This window comes from Scyliorhinus torazame, chromosome 11 (assembly GCF_047496885.1).
Source record: "Scyliorhinus torazame isolate Kashiwa2021f chromosome 11, sScyTor2.1, whole genome shotgun sequence".
Classification (NCBI taxonomy): Eukaryota; Metazoa; Chordata; class Chondrichthyes; order Carcharhiniformes; family Scyliorhinidae; genus Scyliorhinus; species Scyliorhinus torazame.
This window is the reverse complement of record NC_092717.1, coordinates 167614511-167632943: the sequence shown is the minus strand read 5'-3', so window position 1 is coordinate 167632943 and position 18433 is coordinate 167614511. Positions and strand designations below refer to the sequence as shown.

At 47.7% G+C, this 18433-nt stretch overlaps 1 protein-coding gene across 5 annotated transcripts in view; it reads left to right on the top strand.

The window, feature by feature from the left end:
• Window positions 1-18433, top strand: part of nbn (nibrin) — a 93207-nt gene that overhangs the window by 60005 nt on the left and 14769 nt on the right. For all 5 annotated transcript variants that reach the window (XM_072467980.1, XM_072467981.1, XM_072467979.1 and 2 more), the window contains 3 exons: window positions 11574-11735; window positions 14134-14247; window positions 14478-14527. In XM_072467980.1, coding sequence (XP_072324081.1) covers window positions 11574-11735; window positions 14134-14247; window positions 14478-14527 — 326 coding nt within the window. The remainder of the gene's footprint in view (window positions 1-11573; window positions 11736-14133; window positions 14248-14477; window positions 14528-18433) is intronic.

Genomic DNA, 18433 nt, shown 5'->3' with positions numbered 1-18433 from the left:
TTTGGATGCGTTAAAGCAATTGTTAGGGAGGACTTCCGCTAGTGACTATGAAGGAGGAGGTCGCACATTTGGTGGCTCCCGCTCGGGCCGGGCCTTTGGACCTTTTTCCCCGATTTTTTGTCGGATTTGATTCGGAAAATTGATGGTGGATGCAATTGTGAAGAGGAATCCTACATCAGTGCATGGAGAGGCGGACCAGGAGTGCTCTCAAAGGAAGAAATAGGCTAACAAAGAGAAGGCTTGGGCTGAGGCTGCAGTGGGAGAAAGCATGGCGGACGACCGGAGTCATGGCATGGCGACGCTACGGTCGACGGAGCGGCTGATGCAGTTCATACAGGAGGGCTTCGCCAAGCAGAAACAGGAATGCCTGGATCCGATTAAGGAATCGATTGCGCGGCTGGAACTTAGACTGGATGCTCAAGATCGGGCGATCCAGAAAGTGGAGAAGGCACTGACTGAGCAGGAGGAACACCAAACAGCAATGGAGGTGGAGGTGGGAATGCTGAGAGACCAGCAGAAAAGGCTCCAGGAAAAGGTGGAGGATCTAGAAAATAGGTCCCGCCGGCTGAACTTGAGAACCGTTTGTCTCCCAGAGGGATCTGAAGGATCGGACGCAGGGACATACATAGCGGGCATGGTCGAGAGGTTACTGGGGGATGGGAAGTTCTCTTGACCCTTGGAGGTGGACAGGGCTCACAGAGCGCTCGCGAGGGAGCCGTGTGTGGGGGACCCCCCGAGGGCAATGGTGGCGAGGTTCCACAGGTACCTGGACAAGAAGTGTATTTTATGGTGGGCCTGGCAGACACGGAGCTGAAAATGGGAGAACAGCATCCTGCGCATATACCAGGATCTGAGCGCGGAGAAGAGCAGGGTTCAACCAAATAAAGTCTACCCTTTTTAAGAACAAGGTTGAGTTTGGACTGTTGTATCCGGCCCGTCTTTGGTTCACGTATGAGGAACAACATTTCTACTTTTTGAGTCGCCCGAGGAAGCGATGGACTTCACTAGAAGGAAAGGGCTGGTAGCGGACTGAGGTGTTCGAACTGTGCTGCAGCATTCATGTTAAAAAGGTTTTTGTTTTTGGACGTTATTTGTAATGCCTTCTGTATTGATTGGGGGCCTGCTGTAAAGCGGTCTGAGTTAAAGTTTGCATTTGCACTGATGGGGGGTGGAAGTGTGAATTTTAGATGTTGGATCTTTTTGATTTTCTTTGTGTTTCTTTCGGGCAATTGGATTGGGATTGCTCTCTTTTGCATATGTGTGTCAGAGCGGGGGGAGGGAACAATAGGTGGGAAAATGTCTGGCGTTATGAGCGGGGGCCACCAAGTGCTGGGCGGGCTAGCTCACAGAAGCACAGTGGGGGATGAGCAAATGTTATGCTTGTTGAAGCGGGTGGTGTACATAGTGCTGTTACTGGGGGGGGGGGGACTTTTGCTGGGCGACAAAAGGGAGGTCCGGGACGGGGGCTTCCTGGGGGCGGGCCTGCGGATGCATGGGGCGCGGGCTGGAGACTGGCCCAAGAAATGTGATGGCTGATCGGGGGAGGAGGGGGGAGGGGGCGAGAAGCCCCCCAACCAGGCTGATCACATGGAACGCAAGGGGGCTAAATGGGCCGGTTAAGAGGGCACGCGCGTTCGTGCATTTGTGGGGACTGAAGGCGGACGTGGCAATGTTACAGGAGACGCACCTTGGAGTAACTGACCAGATCAGATTAAGGAAGGGATGGGTCGGACAGGTTTTCCACTCGGGGCTGGACTCTTAAGACCAGAGAGGTCGCGATCCTGATTAACAAGCGAGTGTCATTCGAGGCGGAAAGAATAGTTGCGGATGTGGGAGGAAGTCACATGGTTAGTGGGAAGCTGGATGGGCTGCTGTTGGTGCTCGTGAATGTGTATGTGCCAAATTGGGATGATGTGAAGTTCATAAGGAGAATGTTGGGGAAGATCCAGGACCTGGATTCACATATGTTGGTCATGGGGGGCGGGGGGGGGGGGGGGGAGTTCAACACAGTCATTGACCCAGGGCTAGACCGGCCGCGCTCAAGGACAGGCAGGGTGCCAGCAATGACAAAGGAGCTAAAGAGGTTTATGGAGCAGATGGGGGGGGTGTACCCATGGAGATGTGGGCGGCCGTGAGTGAAGGAGTTCTTCTACTCTCACCTGCATAAAGTGTACTCCCGGATTGACTTTTTTATCCTGAACAGGGCTTTACTGACGGGGGTAGTGGACACTGAGTATTCAGCGATCACGATCTTGGATTATGCCCCGCACTGGGTTGACCTACAGGTGAGCAAGGAAGGTGGCCAACGCCCGCACTGGAGACTTGATGTTGGACTTTTAGCAGATGAGGAAGTGTGTGGGCGGGTGGGGAAATGTATCCAGAACTATCTGGAAGTTAATAACACAGGGCAAGTCTCGGCTGCAATGGTCTGGGAGGCGCTGATCTCGATACGGACCCACAGTGAGAAGGCAGACAGAGCAGAGCAGACCGACTGATGAGGGAAATACTACAGGTCGACAGGAGGTTTGCGGAGACCCCAGAGGCAGGGCTTTTAAGGGAACGATGGAGGCTACAGGCGGAGTTTGGCTTGTTAACTACAGGGAAGGCGGTGGAGCAGCTGAGGAAGGCGATGGGGGCGTTTTATGAATATGGAGAGAAGGCCAGCAGAATGCTTGCGCAGCAGCTTAAAAAGAGGGAGGCAGCCAGGGAGATTGGGAAAGTAAGAGACAGGGATGGGAACCTGGTCAGAGATTCAGCAGGGGTTAATAAGGCATTTAAGGAGTTTTACAGCAGGCTGTATGAGTCGGAACACCCAGCTGGGCCAGAGGGATGAGGAAATTCTTAGGGGGGCTGAGGTTCCCAAAGGTGGTCGAAGGGTTGGTAGAAGGGCTGGGGGCCCTGATTGGGTTGGAAGAAATAGCAGAAGGGCTGAAGGCCATGCAGTCAGGTAAAGCCCCGGGACCGGATGGGTACCCAGTGGAGTTTTATAAAAAGATGTCTGGGATACTGGGGTCGCTGCTGATGACATTTAATGAGGCAAGGGAGAGAGGGGTGCTTCTCCCGATGATGTCACAGGTCACAATCTCATTGATCCTGAAGTGGGATAAGGACCCGGAGCTATGCGGATCCTACAGACCGATCAACCTACTAAATGTAGATGCCAAACTGTTGGCCAAAATCTTGTCCTCTAGAATTGAAGACTGCGTTCTGGACGTGTTTGGGGAGGACCAGACGGGATTAGATAAGGGTAGGCAGTTGGCGGCCAATGTAAGAAGGTTGCTGGATGTGATCATGATGCCCCCAGCGGGCAGGGACGCGGAGGTAGTGGTCGCAATGGTCGCAGAGAAGGCATTTGATCAGGTGGAATGGGATTATCTATGGGAGGTACTGGGGCGGTTTGGATTTGAACGGGGCTTCAATGACTGGGTCAGACTGCTGTATCTGGCTCCCGTGACGAGTGTACGGACGAACAGGTTGACATCGGGCTATTTTAGGCTGCACCGGGGACGAGGCGGGGATGCCCCCTCTCCCCACTGCTGTTTGTGCTGGCCATAGAGCCGCTGGCAATTGCGTTGAGAGCCTCAAGGGGCTGGTCCGGGGGGGAACACAGAGTCTCGCTATACGCAGACGACCTGCTCCTATATGTTTCGGACCCACTAGAAGGGATAGAAGAAATTATGAGAATTCTGGGGGAATTTGGCCGGTTTTCGGGTTATAAATTGAACATGGGGAAAAGTGAGATGTTCGCGATCCAGGCAAGGGGGCAGGAAAGGCGATTGGGGGAGCTTTCGGTTCCTAGGCATCCAGGTGGAACGGCTACACAAGTTAAATCTGGCCCATCTGGTAGACCAAATGAAGGAAGATTTCCGAAGGTGGGACGTGCTCCCGTTGTCACTGGCTGGGAGGATATAGACAGTGAAAATGATGGTCCTCCTGAGATTCCTGTTTGTGTTTCAGTGTCTCCCCATCTTTATTCCACGGTCCTTCTTTAAATGGGTCAATAAGGTGATCTCTGGCTATGTATGGGTGGGTAAGACCCTGCGAGTAAAAAAGGGGATGCTGGAGGGCAGCCAGAGGGAGGGCGGGCTGGCTCTGCCGAACTTTAGTAATTATTATTGGGCGGCGAATATAGCCTTGATTAGGAAGTGGGTGGTGGTGGTGGTGGGGGCGGGGGGAGGGGGGGGGGGGGGTCGATGTGGGAGCGAGTAGAGGCGGCATCATGCAAGGGCACTAGTTTGGGGGCATTGGGTAACAGCGCCTCTGCCGGCACGGTACTCCACCAGCCCCATGGTGGTGCCGGCCCTGAGAGTCTGGGGACAATGTAGGAAACGTGGGAGCAGAGGGAGCATCGGTTTGGTCTCCAATCTGCAATAATCACCGGTTTACCCCGGGGAGGCTAGGTGGAGGGCTCCGGAGATGGCAGAGAGCAGGGATCGAGAGGATGGGAGATATGTTTATAGAGGGGAGCTTTCCCAGCCTGAGGGAGTTGGAGGAGAAATTTGAATTGACAGGAGGGAATGAGTTTAGGTACCTGCAGGCGCAGGACCTCCTACGCAGATAGGTCTCAACCTTCCCGCTCCTACCACCAAGGGGGATACAGGACAGGGTAGTTTCCAGAATGTGGGTGGGGGAAGGGAAGGTTTCTGACATTAACAAGGAACTCATGGGGTCAGAGGAAATGCAGACTGAGGAGCTGAAACACAAATGGGAAGAGGAGTTAGGAGGAGAGATAGAGGATGGTCTCTGGGCGGACGCATTGAGTAGAGTCAACGCGTCCGCAACATGTGACAGGCTCGGCCTGATACAGTTTAAAGCCGTTCACCGGGCTCACATGACAGTGGCCAGGATGAGCAGGTTCTTTGGAGTAGAAAATAGGTGCGCAAGGTGTACGGGAGGACCAGCGAACTATGTCCATATGTTCTGGGCATGCCTGAAGCTAAGGGGATTCTGGCAGGGGTTTGCCCATGTCATGTCCAAGGTGTTGAAAACAAGGGTGGCACTGAGTCCAGAGGTGGCGATTTTCGGAGTGTTGGAAGACCCGGGAATCCAGGAGGAGAAAGAGGCAGACGTTCTGGCCTTTGCCTTTCTGGTAGGATATTATTAGCTTGTAGGGACTCAAAGCCCCCGAAGTCAGAGACCTGGCTAACTGACATGGCTAGCTTTCTCTGTCTGGAGAAAATCAAGTTCGCCTGGGGAGGGTCAATGTTAGGGTTCGTCCGGAGGTGGCAGCCGTTCGTCGACTTCTTTGGGGAAAATTAACCATCAGCAGAAAGGGGGGTTGGGTTGGGGTTTAGTTTAGTTTAGAGTAGGATGTTAGAAAAGGTGGGACCTGTGAGGGAGGAAAAAGGCTTTTGCACTATGTTTATACTTGTATGTACACTGTTTCTTCTGTTGTTGTTATAAAACCATAAATACCTCAATAAAATGTTTATTAAAATAAAGCAATTGTTAGGATTGGGAGGGAGGTGGGAAGGACGGATTTGGAGTACAAAAAGAGTGGATTCAAGTAGGGGGGGTTGGGGCGTGGAACTTTTTGTAAATATAACTTGCATTTCTCCCCAGGTCAGTTCTCCCCTGCTAGCAAAGATGCTGGTTAACGAGAAGTGGAGTGGGGGAGAATGTCATGGCTGGGTTTTCTTTTGTGGGTTGAGATAACAACCCAGGATGGTTGGGTTTTCTTTGGGGTTGGTGGGGGGAGGAAGGATGTTTGATGGGGTGCAGGTGGAATTGGGAGGGTGGGCTGCTGACAATTTAGGTCTCTTTGTTGAACTGTGCGATGGAGGGAGGTGGCGGTAGCCATCTTGAAATCTGGGCAAGGGAGAGCCCTGTGAGCTTCCCTTAAGCCTAGGATATGTCTGGGAGGGGGCGCGTGGGGTGAGGCCGCCAACCAGACTGGTCATTTGGAACGTGAGGGGATTCAATGGGCCGATTAAAAGATCTGGGGTGTTCGCCCATTTAAAGAGCTTGTAGGTGGATGTGGTTTTCTAATAAGAGACTCGCCTGAGGATTAGGGATCAAACAAAGTTGAGGAAAGGGTGAATGGGACAAGTGTTCCATTCTGCATTTGACGCGAAGACGAGGGGAGACTCCGTGCTTATTAATAAGAGGATGGCCTTTTCAGTGGGTAATATAGAGGGAGATCCGAGTGGTAGATACGTGACGGTGAGTGGAAGGTTGGAAGGGGCCCCTCGGGTTTTGGTGAATGTGAACGCACCCAATAGGGAGGATACAGAGTTTCTTGAGTGGGTGCTGACGGCGGTCCCGGATTTGGATTCACATCGGCTGATTAATTGTGTGCTTGACCCCAGATTGAATAGGTCGCGTCCTAAATCCCTTAAGATATTCGGGGTGGCAAAGGAGTTGCTTGAGATCATGGAAAAGATGGGGGGGGGGGGGTTTGATCCATGGAGTTCTCCCTTTTCTCACTTGCACAGGGTTTACTCCCACATTGACTTTTCCATAGTGGTTAAGGTATTGCTCCCTAGAGTGGTAGGGTCGAAATATTCGGCAATTGTCATATCTGAACACGCTCTGCATTATGTGGATTTGTGTTTGAAGAGCGATTGAGCCCAGCGATCTCTGTGGAAGTTGGATGTGGCATTGTTGCCGGATAAGGGGGCGTGTGAGTGGATAGCTGCGGTCATAGGAACGTACGTGAAGTTGAGGAGGTCTCTCCTTCCACGTTCTGGGAAGCATTAAAAGCGGTGATTAAGGGGAGCTGATATCGATTAAGGCACACAGGGAAAAGGGGGGACAGTGTTGTTGGAGGCTATTCTGGCGGTGGGCCAGCAGTACTCGGCTACCCCAAAGGAGGAATTGTTGAAGGAGAGGAAGGAGCTTCAGATGGAGTTTGAATTGGTATCGATGAGGAAAGTGTTTGGCCAGTTGCGTCGGGTACGAGGGGCATTCTGTGAATGTGGGGAGAAGGCCAGTAGGTTGCTGGCTCACCAGTTTGAGATGGCAGGCTGCCTAGAGGGAGATAGTACAAACCTGGGGGGTGGAGTGGTTTCTGAGAGGGGGACTCTGACATGAAACGGTTCTGAGATGGGTTAGACTTCCTGGTGGTGGAGGAGGAGAAAGCGCAGGGGCTGGAGGCTCCGCTGGGGTTGGAGGAAATTGAGGTGCATCTGCTCTATGCAGTCTAGGAAGGTTCCGGGCCTGGATGGATTCCCACCAGTGGAATTCTGTAAACAAAAAGTTGCAACGGAGCCAGGGCCTCATCTGTTGTCAATGTTTGATGATTTGTTATCCTGGGGAGAGTTGCTGACCACATTGGCGCTGGCTTCTATGTCTCTAATCCTGAAAAAGGATAAGGATCCAAAAGGAGTGTGGGTTTTACCGACCCATTTCTCTATTGAATGCCGACGCAAAGTTGTTGGCCAAGATGCTGGCAACAGGCTTGGAGGAATGTCTGCTGAGGATAGCAGTTGAGGATCAGACTGGGTTTGTGAAGGACCGACAATTCTCGGTTCATATAATGAGACTATTGAATGTGATGATGTCGCTCCTGTCCGGTTCGGAGCTGGAGGTGGTAATCTCAATCGATGCAGAGAGTGTTCAACCGGGAAGAATGAGAGTATGTCTGAGATGCTGGGACATTTTGGGTTTGGATCCATGTTTATTTCTTGGATCAGACTGGTGTATAAGGCCCCACGCAATCGTTCATACTACTGCATTAAGCTCCGGGTACTTTTGATTATATAGCGGAACAAGGCAGGGGGTGTCCACTTTCCCTGTTGCTTTTTGCGTTGGTGAACTGCTGGCTATCGCACTGAAGTAATCAATGGAGAGAGGAGATATGGAGCACCGAGAGTCCTTGTACGCAGACAACTTGCTGTTTTATGTATAGACCTACTCTCCAGCGTGGGAAGGATTATGCAGGTGTTCAGTAAGTTTGGCTTCTTTTCAGGGTGTAAACGTAATGTGAGGAAAAGTGCAGTGTTTCTGGTGAGCCCTCGGGGCCAGTGAGGAGGCCTGGAGAAGTTGCAATTTTGGCTGGCTAGGTTGGATTTCAGGTGGCTCATGACTGGGCATTGTTGCACACATTGAATTTGGCCAGCTTGATAATGGGGATGAAGGGAGATTTGAAGAGGTGGTGTGCACTGCTGCTATCAGTGAGAGGGGGCGCGGCGAGGTTGGTGTTGCCGAATTTGATGAACTACTGGGCTGCAAATGTCGAGAAGGTTGAGAAAAGGATCTTGGAGGAAGAGTTGGTGTGGGGCTGATGGATGCATCTTCCTGTACAGGTCGGGTTTGAGGGCATTGGTGATGGCTGCTCTTCCATTCTCACTGGCCAGGTACTCTGCGAGCCTGATGGTGGAAGTCTCATTAAGAGTTTGGAACCAGTTTAGGCAATATTTTAACATAGAGGCAATGTCATTTTGTGCGCTGATATGTGGGAAACACAGATTTATGCCAGTGGGGTTTGACTCGACCTGCAGAGTCCAGAAATGGGAGGGAGTGGAGAGATTTAGGGATTTAGTTGTGGAGGGTAGATTTGCGGGGTTAGAGGAACTGGTGGAAAGGTCCCAGGGGAAATGGGTTCGTGTATCTCCAGGTTAGGAACTTTTTCCGGAAGGAGTTGGCCACTTCCTCGGTTGCCACCCCCCTCGTTGATGGACAATGTAGTGCCTGAGGATGTGATAAGGGAGGGGAAGATTTTGGACATCTTTCGGCAGTTGGTGGAGAGGGAGAGGGCCTCGCTAAGGAGATCAAGAGGAAGTGGGAGGAAGAGTTGGGTGGTGCATTTGAAGGGGGGAGGATATGGGGGGGTATGGAGTGGGGCCTTACATAGGATAAACTCTACCTCCTTGTGTGCGAGTATGAGCTTAATCCAGTTTAAAGTGGTGCACAGAGTGCACATGGCTAAAACGTGTATGAGTGGGTTTTTTTCAGAAGTGGAGAACAGATGTGAATGGTGTTCAAGGAGACCGGCGAACCATACACATGCTCTGGTCCTGTCTGAAATTGGGGGAAGTTCTGCGAGTTGTTTTCTGAGATAATGCCAGAGAGGGTGGTGTCCAGATCGTTAGTGGCAATATCTGGGGTATCGGATGAGCTGGGAGTGCAGTAGGGGAGAGAAGCTGATTTGTTGGCATTTCCCTCCTTGATAGCCTGGAGGAGGATTTTGCTAGGGTGACTGGTCCCAGAGCCGCCAAGGGTGAGTGGATGGGAGATCTGTCGGAGTTTCTGAGTCGAGAGAAAATGAAGTACACCATTAGGGGGTCGGAGAACGGGTTCTATTCGTGGTGGAGGTAGTTTATCTCCAAGAATTGTTAGTCGTCAGCAAAGGGTGGGGGCAGTAGGTGGGGGGGCGGGGGGGTTGCAAAAATAAAACGGGACACAGGGTGGGATGATGGATTGTTTGGTTCTGAAAATTTTATAAAGTTGAATGAGTGTTGTGTATTTTGCAAAATGGAAAAAGTCCTGAATAAAAAGGATGTCAAGGCCTTGGAGAAGGTACAGAGAAAATTTATTAGAAAGGTACCAGGAATGACAAACTTTTTAATACTACTAATCTTTATTAGTGTCACAAGTAGGCTTGCATCAACACTGCAATGAAGTTACTGTGAAGTCACTGAAGGAGAATTTATAATGTCCAATTGTAGCCACCTGGGTTGGCCACTTCCCGAATTAAAATGGAGGTCCGCAAAGACTACAGGGAAATTCAGCCAACACAGGCAAAAACTAGCAAGTACAGAAATCCTGTGTATTAGAACTTGCAAAAGCCCAGACAGCACTGAAACTCACAGCCATCTGCATACTAATGAGCGATCCCCGGGAACAATCGAAACATTTAAGGTGAATAAGGCCAAGCCAGACTCCTCGGCGCCAGCAGGAGCCAAGACAAAGGAAGGCCAACGGACACTCCGGGACCGCCCAGCGATCAGGGAACAACTCCAGTATTGGAGAAATCGATCCAAGTGATCGGAACGTAGTCCAATCACTTGGAACCAGATACGGGGTCTGCCCCGAAGGGCGGGAAGCCCCTGGGGACCATAAAGTAGAGCCCCCCAAGTTCAAATCGGTCTTCTTGGCAGGGTCACTCAGCAGCGAATCAACCCTTGAGAGTGAACTGCCCAAGCTGCCGCACAAACCAAGTAGGTCTCCAGTCAACGCTCGCTAAGAGATAGGTGCTCCTAGCTACCATCCACACCAGCTTTTGAATCCTGCAGACTCCGATCGAACGAAAGGCCATTTGTTCCCCTGACCTGGTGGACCAATTCCAAAGCTAAGTATAGGCCTTTTAGTGATAGAGAATAGTCTAGAAAGTAGAGTTTATGCATGAGTAGTGATTTACTGTTTATAATAAATGTTTTGATTTGAATCTTACTAATTGGTGTGTTGAGTTATTGATCAGTACTTGAACTTGAACCTCGTGGAGGTATCATAAAGATACCTGGCGACTCTAGAGCAAAGGTTAAACAAACAGAGCAAATTCCGAATTAAGAGCCAACCAAAAGTTAGCAACACAATTCACCTAACAAGCACGACTTTTTAGACTTGGAGGAAATCGGAGCGCTCGGACGAAACCCACGCAGACATTGAGAGAACGTGTAGACTCCGCAAGTGACCCAAGCCGGGAATCGAATACGTGTCCCTGGCACTGTGAAGCAACAGTGCTAACCACTGTGCTACCATGCCATCCATTACCTGGAGAGTCGAATAATAGAAAAGTACTGTCAATATCAGAATCGGTTTTCAGAAACAGAACAGCACGCAGGACAAAATGGTGGCATAATGTAGCAAACTCCCAACTGTCTGAGGTTGTGCTCAGGCAATCACTTAACTGAAGAATAGCCTTCAAGCTCCAGGCTCCAGACCACGTGGGAACCAACCAACTAAACTTCCACTAGTAAATCACAAAAAATACTTCCACTAAATTTGACTTATAACATGTCCTTTTATAAAAAAGGAAATATTTTATTTTAATTTGAAGTGATTTTCATGCGCATTAATCTGTAATTCATCATCTAGAAAAAAGATGCACCCTGTCCCAGATGTGGGTATAAATATGAATGTAAGTAATAGGAGTAGATCATACAGCCCCTTAGGTTTGCTCACATTGAGCTTGTACAGCAACTTCACTTTCCTGACCTTTCCTTGTATATCTTGATTCCCTTCTTGCCCAAATAAATTACCAATCCCAACAGCTGAGCCTCTGGGTGGAGAATCAGCCATACACTGAGTGAAAAGATGGTTCCTCATCTCAGGATAAGGTTTTGTGTAATTTTTTAAAAGAATAAGGAAATATGTTATTGCAATCATTACAGGGCTTTTCTGAGAGCAGAACTGGATTGCTGTGTGCAGTTTTTATCACCTTACCCAAGGAGAGATACACTTGCCTTAGGGATGCTAGAAAGATTCACTAGATTGATTTGGGGCTAAGGATTATTTTATGAGGAGAGATTGAGTAGAATGAACCTAATGTACCCCAAATTTAGAACAATGAGAGATGATCTCATTGCAACACTGTACAGACTTGACAGGGTGAGCAACTCGATGAATGATGGACAATTGTGAATCAGCAATTCCTGTGATAATTATGCTAATATGTTTGCTTTGTTTTGTAGTATTTAGAATTACTCCATGAATCTGAAAATAATGAAGCTCTTCCAAGCAGACTTCTGGTAACTGTGTTCAAGTCGCTTGTTGTTAACCAGCCTGGAAGAGGAAGAATACTTGCCTCAAGTACAGAGAACAGCCAATTGAAGAACTTTAAAAAATTTAAAAAGGTTAATAACGTATTATGCTATACTTCTTTCGTATGGATAATTTTTTGGTGTTTCAATCTATGCTTGTTGTGTGAAAATCAATCTTGGCTGCCGTGATGCTGTTGTTAATGTGTAAATCCACCAGCAACTTGAGGGATTAAGCAATGCGCTGTGAGTTGCAAATCTTCAGAGCTTACTCTTAAATGCAGTCTGTCCATTTTTATTTAAGTGAGGATTTTCTGTGCTGCACCACGGTGAGTTTTACAGACATGGCCCACCATTGGCCAGTGGCGGGATTTTTCAGTCCCGCTGCTGTCAATGGGTTTTCCCGTTGTTCATACCCACTTTGGGGTCGGAAGATCCTGCCGGTGGGAACAGCCGGAAAACTTTAGCTTTAATCTTTCATGGGATGTGGGAATTGCTGGCAAAACGAACATTTGTTGTCCATGCCTAATTTCCCTTGAACCGGCCATTTCAGAGAGCAGTTAAGAGTCAACCACATTGCTATAGATCTGGAGTCGTATGTAAGCCAGACCAAATTAGGATGTCCTTCCCTAAAGGACATTAATGAACCAGGTGAGTTTTTATAACGATCAACAATGCTTTCATGGTCACCATTGCCGAGGTTAGCTTTTAATTCCAGATTTATTAATTGAATTTAAATTCCACCAGCTGCCGTGATAGGATTTGAGCCCCTGTCTCTAGAGCTGATGGTGTGACCATAGACAACTTGTTTTCCATCTCAATTCCCTTTTTTCACACCGTTCTTCCCCTTCCGATATTCTGCTTTTAGATACCCAGAAACTGCCATCTGCCTAGCTGCAACAGCCCAAGAAGGAAGAGAGAGTAACAGCACAGCGTGGATGAAGAGGCCCTGTCATTTGTTCTGGTGCTTACAGCCACCAGTTCAGATATGAACACTGTAAATAGCATGGCCGCTAGTATAGATTTGGGAAGTGGTGAATTATCGGGCATGAGTGAGCTGCAGCTTTTCTTAAATTTGTCCATGGGGAGGTAGACGGCGCTGGCTAGGTCAGCATTTATTTCCTATCCCTGACTGCCCTCAAGATGTTGGTGGTGTTCTGCCTTCTTGGACCGCTGCAGTCGATATGTTGTAAGAGCACCCGCTCTTAGGAAGGGGGCGGGGGGGGTTCACTTTCCAGCAAGGGCCAGGGAAAAGGATGGTTTGTTTGCCAGCTCTCACTGAAAGATAAAACTATAATTTAGTTATGCTGCAGAGGATTCGTTTGATGACCTTTGTTGGGTCGGCATTCAGGAGAGTGCTGATGGACAGACAGACACACACACACACACATGCTTTGTGCATTGGCTAGCCTACCAGTCAGTCTTGGTCTCTCTGCAGACCCAGAGACACTTTCATTACTGCCCCAGACCTTGTATGGACAGGTCACCTAAGTCTCTGACTTCTTGAGAGGATGAAGAAACATTCTCTGACAAATTCAGGAACTCAGCACAGTACCTCCAGAAACACTGTAGCGCACGCCCAGACACTTTACAACAGAAAAATAAGTTTTTCAAAATCAACTTGACTGCAAATTGAATGCCTGGCTCTTCATGTCACACTGGTACAAGATTCAACTTGTCGATCAGCACTTGGATCTTCATTTTTTTTTTTAATTTAGAGTACCCAATTATTTTTTGTTCCAATTAAGGGGCAATTTAGCATGGCCAATCCACCTAACCTGCACATCTTTGGGTTGTGGGGGTGAAACGCACCGGCGCAAATGGCGCTGATTCTCCACTCCTCGGAGAACATCGGGCCGGCGCCGCGGGAAAAAATGGCGCGAACTCTCGCGCCCATGCGGCGCGGCATGGGAGAATCGCAACCCCTGTCTCTGCAATTGTTCGCTTTCCACCACCTAAACTTTTGGCAATCTAGCGATGCAGGAATTAATTCAATGGGTGTTCTCAATCCATTGTCGGGAGTCCAGAGTCACATCCGCCAGGTTGTGTGTCATCTGGTTAATGCTCAAAAGGTTGCTTCTGGCAAGTGTCTTTCTCGAGAAGGTGGGCCAACTGAGCCATGATAGAAATGGCTGGCGGCCCGACATGTCCGGCAAAAGAAGCACTTGCGCTTCCATGGACAGCTTTTTGAGTTGGAATGTAGAAAGAAGTTGAAATGTCCCACTGCAGCAGGATAGAGCCCTGTGTCATTCCAAGCAGTTCTGTGTCTGTCCAAGAAAATGTTTTGTGCTTAAAGGTAGCTGATTGCTTGTGGCCTGCTTAAATGAAAACTATATACAGGAAAATGTGCAGTCTGATGAGAATATGTTTTCATTCAGCATCTTTTAACTGATTTTTAAAAAAACGTATTAAATGCATGGTTGAATCGTATGCATTGATTTGTTAAGTATTATTTCAGCTAACAATTTGTTAAAACTGTTTTCCATTGTTATAGTCTTTCTACCCTGGGGCAGAAGAACTTCCTAAAATTATTGGGGGCACAGATCTGAAGGCTTATCAAACCAAGAAGAGCTCCGAAATGGAAGAATGGTTAAGACAAGAAGTGGAGGTATGACATGGATTAGTGATCAAGGCCTGGGTTTTCTTCTGTGTTTACCAACCTGCAATTCCTTTTTTTAAATCCTTCAATGCATGCAAAATCATGGCAGGTTGACCATAGAAGCAGAAAACCCTAGCTAAAGAGATTTGTTAAACTTAGACTGAATATTTCTCAATCTGGATGTCTTTTAATTACATCCAAACTGCATCGTAATATATTCCATAATTTGTTTGACCCAGGAGCAAAGCCAGCAAGCTAAAGAAGAAAATCTTGCTGATGACTTGTTCAGGTAAGAAACAAACATTTTTTAAAGAACTGTGAATGATGTAAATAAGTGAAGAGGAGCAAACCTCCGCCATGCTGTTGTTAGCTCAAGTTATTACCATTAAGCAGCTCTTCCTTGAGGTTTTCCCCGACCTGGTCAGTGCCCTGTAACGACAAAGCTGAACTTGTTTTTAAATTCAGAACTTCCATCTCACCAAGAAGGTTTCAGGCCAACCCACATCCCACAACCTGCTCTGAAAACAGTTTTGCCAGCTGTGATCAATTCTACCACAGCAGCTGAGGCAATCTAGAACATTCTGAATAAAATAGCCCATAACATTCTTTATTTTTAAAAAGCTCATCCTATTTCCAGTGTTAACGGGTTATTTCAATTTTATTTCTTCTGCTACATGCATTTGATCAAATCACCGGCTGATCTATTCTTGTACTCGCTCTCTTTGTCTTACTTATTTTCTTTTTTATGCATCATCTTTACTACAACAAAACGTTTTCTGAATTTAGCTTATGCATGACTAGGTGGTTCAATTTGTTTTTACTTCATCCCCGAGTAAAATTGCAAGTATCTATAGTCCCATTGTATGATTTGTTTCCCAAGTGAAATGAAATGCAGATTAAGGACAGGATTTAATGGAGGCGACAAAAGTCTCACCCACCAGCTGGAGTAACAGCAAGAGCCCCCCCCCCCCCCCTCCCCCCGCTCACCTCTTTTTGGACAGGTCCGCCATATCAAGTGTCCCACACTTAACTGGACAGCAGATTTCCTTCCTCAGGATCTACGACCCCAGGGTTGAAGTCCTGCCGTTGAGAGTTGCTGGCCAGGTCATCTCTATTGAACAGTGCCATTGGTGAGGTGGTGTCTGTAGCCAGTACAACACCCACACAAGGCCAAGTATCATTGTTGGATCTGAAGCCACAGGAGTGATGGGAAAAGGTTGTTGGGGATCTGCAGAGAAACTGGAGGTGGGTCAACAGCAAGGACAGTATGTCCGGCAAAAAAGGACTTGGCTCCTATGGATAGCATTTTGAGTTGGAGTGCCGAAAGAAGTTGAGATGCCCCACTGCAGCAAGATATAAGCCCTATGTCATGTCAAGCATTTCTGTGTCTGTCCAAGAAAATGTTTTGTGCTTAAAGGTAGCTGATTGCTTGTGCAAGCACAGGGTTGTCCGGGTGATGGGCTCATTTCCCACCTGATTAATTGCGCCCTACCCCCGGCCACTATATATGTTTTCCTGTTCTTACAGGGGATGTAGATGCTGCTGGCAAGTCTAATGTTTGTTGCCGATCACTAATTGCCCATGAACTATTGCCTTGCTCAGCTATTCCTGAGGGTAGGTCAGAGTTGATCACTTTGCTGTGGGTCTGGAGCCATACCAGGGGAGGACAGCAAATGTCCTTGTCCTTCCCTGAAGGACATTTGTGAACCAGGTGAGGTTTTCAATAATTGATTATCTCAAGCTTTCAATTCCAGATTTTAATTTAAATACCATCACCAGAGGATTAGCCTGGGTATCTGGATTGCTCATCCAGTGACATCACCACTATGCCCCAGTCTTCCTTTAAGCTCCACCTCGTGTTATCCTGGACGGGTTTCTCCGTCCCACCACACCAGTTTTCTGGTGTGGCGCACCCCCGCCGATGGTGGGATTCTCCGTCCTGCCAGCTGGTAAATGGGATTTTCCATTGTGGGCAGTTCAGCTAGTTAGGGGTTAGTTAGGGGCTAGTTTAGCACTCTGGGCTAAATCGCTGGCTTTTAAAGCAGACCAAGGCAGGCCAGCAGCACGGTTCAATTCCCGTACCAGCCTCCCCGAACAGGCGCCGGAATGTGGCGACTAGGGGCTTTTCACAGTAACTTCATTTGAAGCCTACTTGTGACAATAAGCGATTTTCATTTTTCATTTCATTTCATTCATTTCTGCGGCATCTGGAAATCCCGGGGCGTGGGTGCAGTGCCAGCGCAACGGAGAATCCCGACGGCGGAGAATCCAGTCCTCTGTCTTTTTATAGAGATGAACTGAAAATGACTACCCAGCAAATCTTAGTTCCTAGGCATCAGAAGTGTTGCACCAAACCACAATGATTACTATCCCCTACATTCTGAGTAGCTGAATTATACCAATCTGATAGTTCTTTAATAAGCTTAATTGCTACTTCGTAAAATGATTTTGATACATTAATATATCAAAGCTGCCAGTTCTTGAACTGAGGAGTCAGGTTGAAATAGATAAGAATTCAGAATGACCATGAAGAAAGAGCTTGTCTTCTGCGTTTAAAATGACTTTGGATCACTAAGCATCAGTACATATTTGGAGTATTAAAATGGTGCATATACAGACACATTTCAATTGTATTGGTAGTAGCAGGATAATCTTAGCACAGGCTATGCATTCCATAAGAAAAGCAAAAAGTCTGGATTCACAGATCAGCCTGCATCTGTTGAGAGATTCAACCATCAGGATTTCAGCATTTTACCCTTCGAACAGAAACATAGAAGAATAAAGTATTTTACTAGAATTTGAAAGAAGGAGAGTTGAAAATAAAGCAGCAAAGAACTATCAATGTAATGATTGAATGATAAATTATCACACCTAACTAATGGAAGCATTAAAGAAAACAAGGACATGTGAATAGCTATATGACAAGAAATAAGAACATAAGAACTAGGAACAGGAGTAGGCCATCTGGCCCCTCGAGCCTGCTCCGCCATTTAATGAGATCATGGCTGATCATTTTGGACTCAGCTCCACTCTCCAGCCCGTACACCATATCCCCGAATCCCTTTATTCTTTAGAAAGGTATCTATCTTTTTCTTAAAAACGTTTAAAGAAGGAGCCTCAACTGCTTCACTGGGCAAGGAATTCCAGAGATTCACAACCCTTTGGGTGAAGAAGTTCCTCCTACACTCCATCCTAAATCTACTTCCCCTTATTTTGAGGCTATGTCCCCTAGTTCTGCTTTCCCCAACCAGTGGAAACAACCTGCCCGCATCTATCCTATCTATTCCCTTTATAATTTTATATGTTTCAATAAGATCCCCCCGCATCCTTCTAAACTCCAATGAGTACAGTCCCAGTCTACTCAACCTCTCGTCATAATCTAATCCCCTCAACTCTGGGATCAACCTAGTGAATCTCCTCTGCACTCCCTCCAGTGCCAATATGTCCTTTCTCAGGAAAGGAGACCAAAACTGAACACAATACTCCAGATGCGGCCTCACCAACACCCTATACAATTGCAGCATAACCTCCCTAGTCTTGAACTCCATCCCTCTAGCAACGAAAGACAAAACTCGATTAGCCTTCTTAATCACCTGTTGCACCTGCACACCAACTTTTTGCGACTCGTGCACCAGCACACCCAGGTCCCTCTGCACAGCAGCATGTTTTAACATCTTACCGTTTAAATAATAATCCATTCTGCTCTTATTCCTCCCAAAATGGATAGCCTCACACTTGGCAACATTGAATTCCATCTGCCAGACCCTAGCCCATTCACCTAACCTATCCAAATCCTTCTGCAGACTTCCGGTATCCTCTGCACTTTTTGCTTTACCACTCATCTTAGTGTCGTCTGCAAACTTTGACACATTGCACTTGGTCCCCAACTCCAAATCGTCTATGTAAATTGTGAACAATTGCGGGCCCAACACTGATCCTTGAGGGACCCCTCTAGTTACAGGTTGCCAACCAGAGAAACACCCATTTATCCCCACTCTCTGCTTTCTGTTAGTTAACCAATCCTCTACCCATGCTACCACTTTACCCTCAATGCCATGCATCTTTAGTTTATGCAGCAACCTTTTGTGTGGCACCTTGTCAAAAGCTTTCTGGAAATCCAGATATACCACATCCATTGGCTCCCCGTTATCTACTGCACTGGTAACGTCCTCAAAAAATTCTACCAAATTAGTCA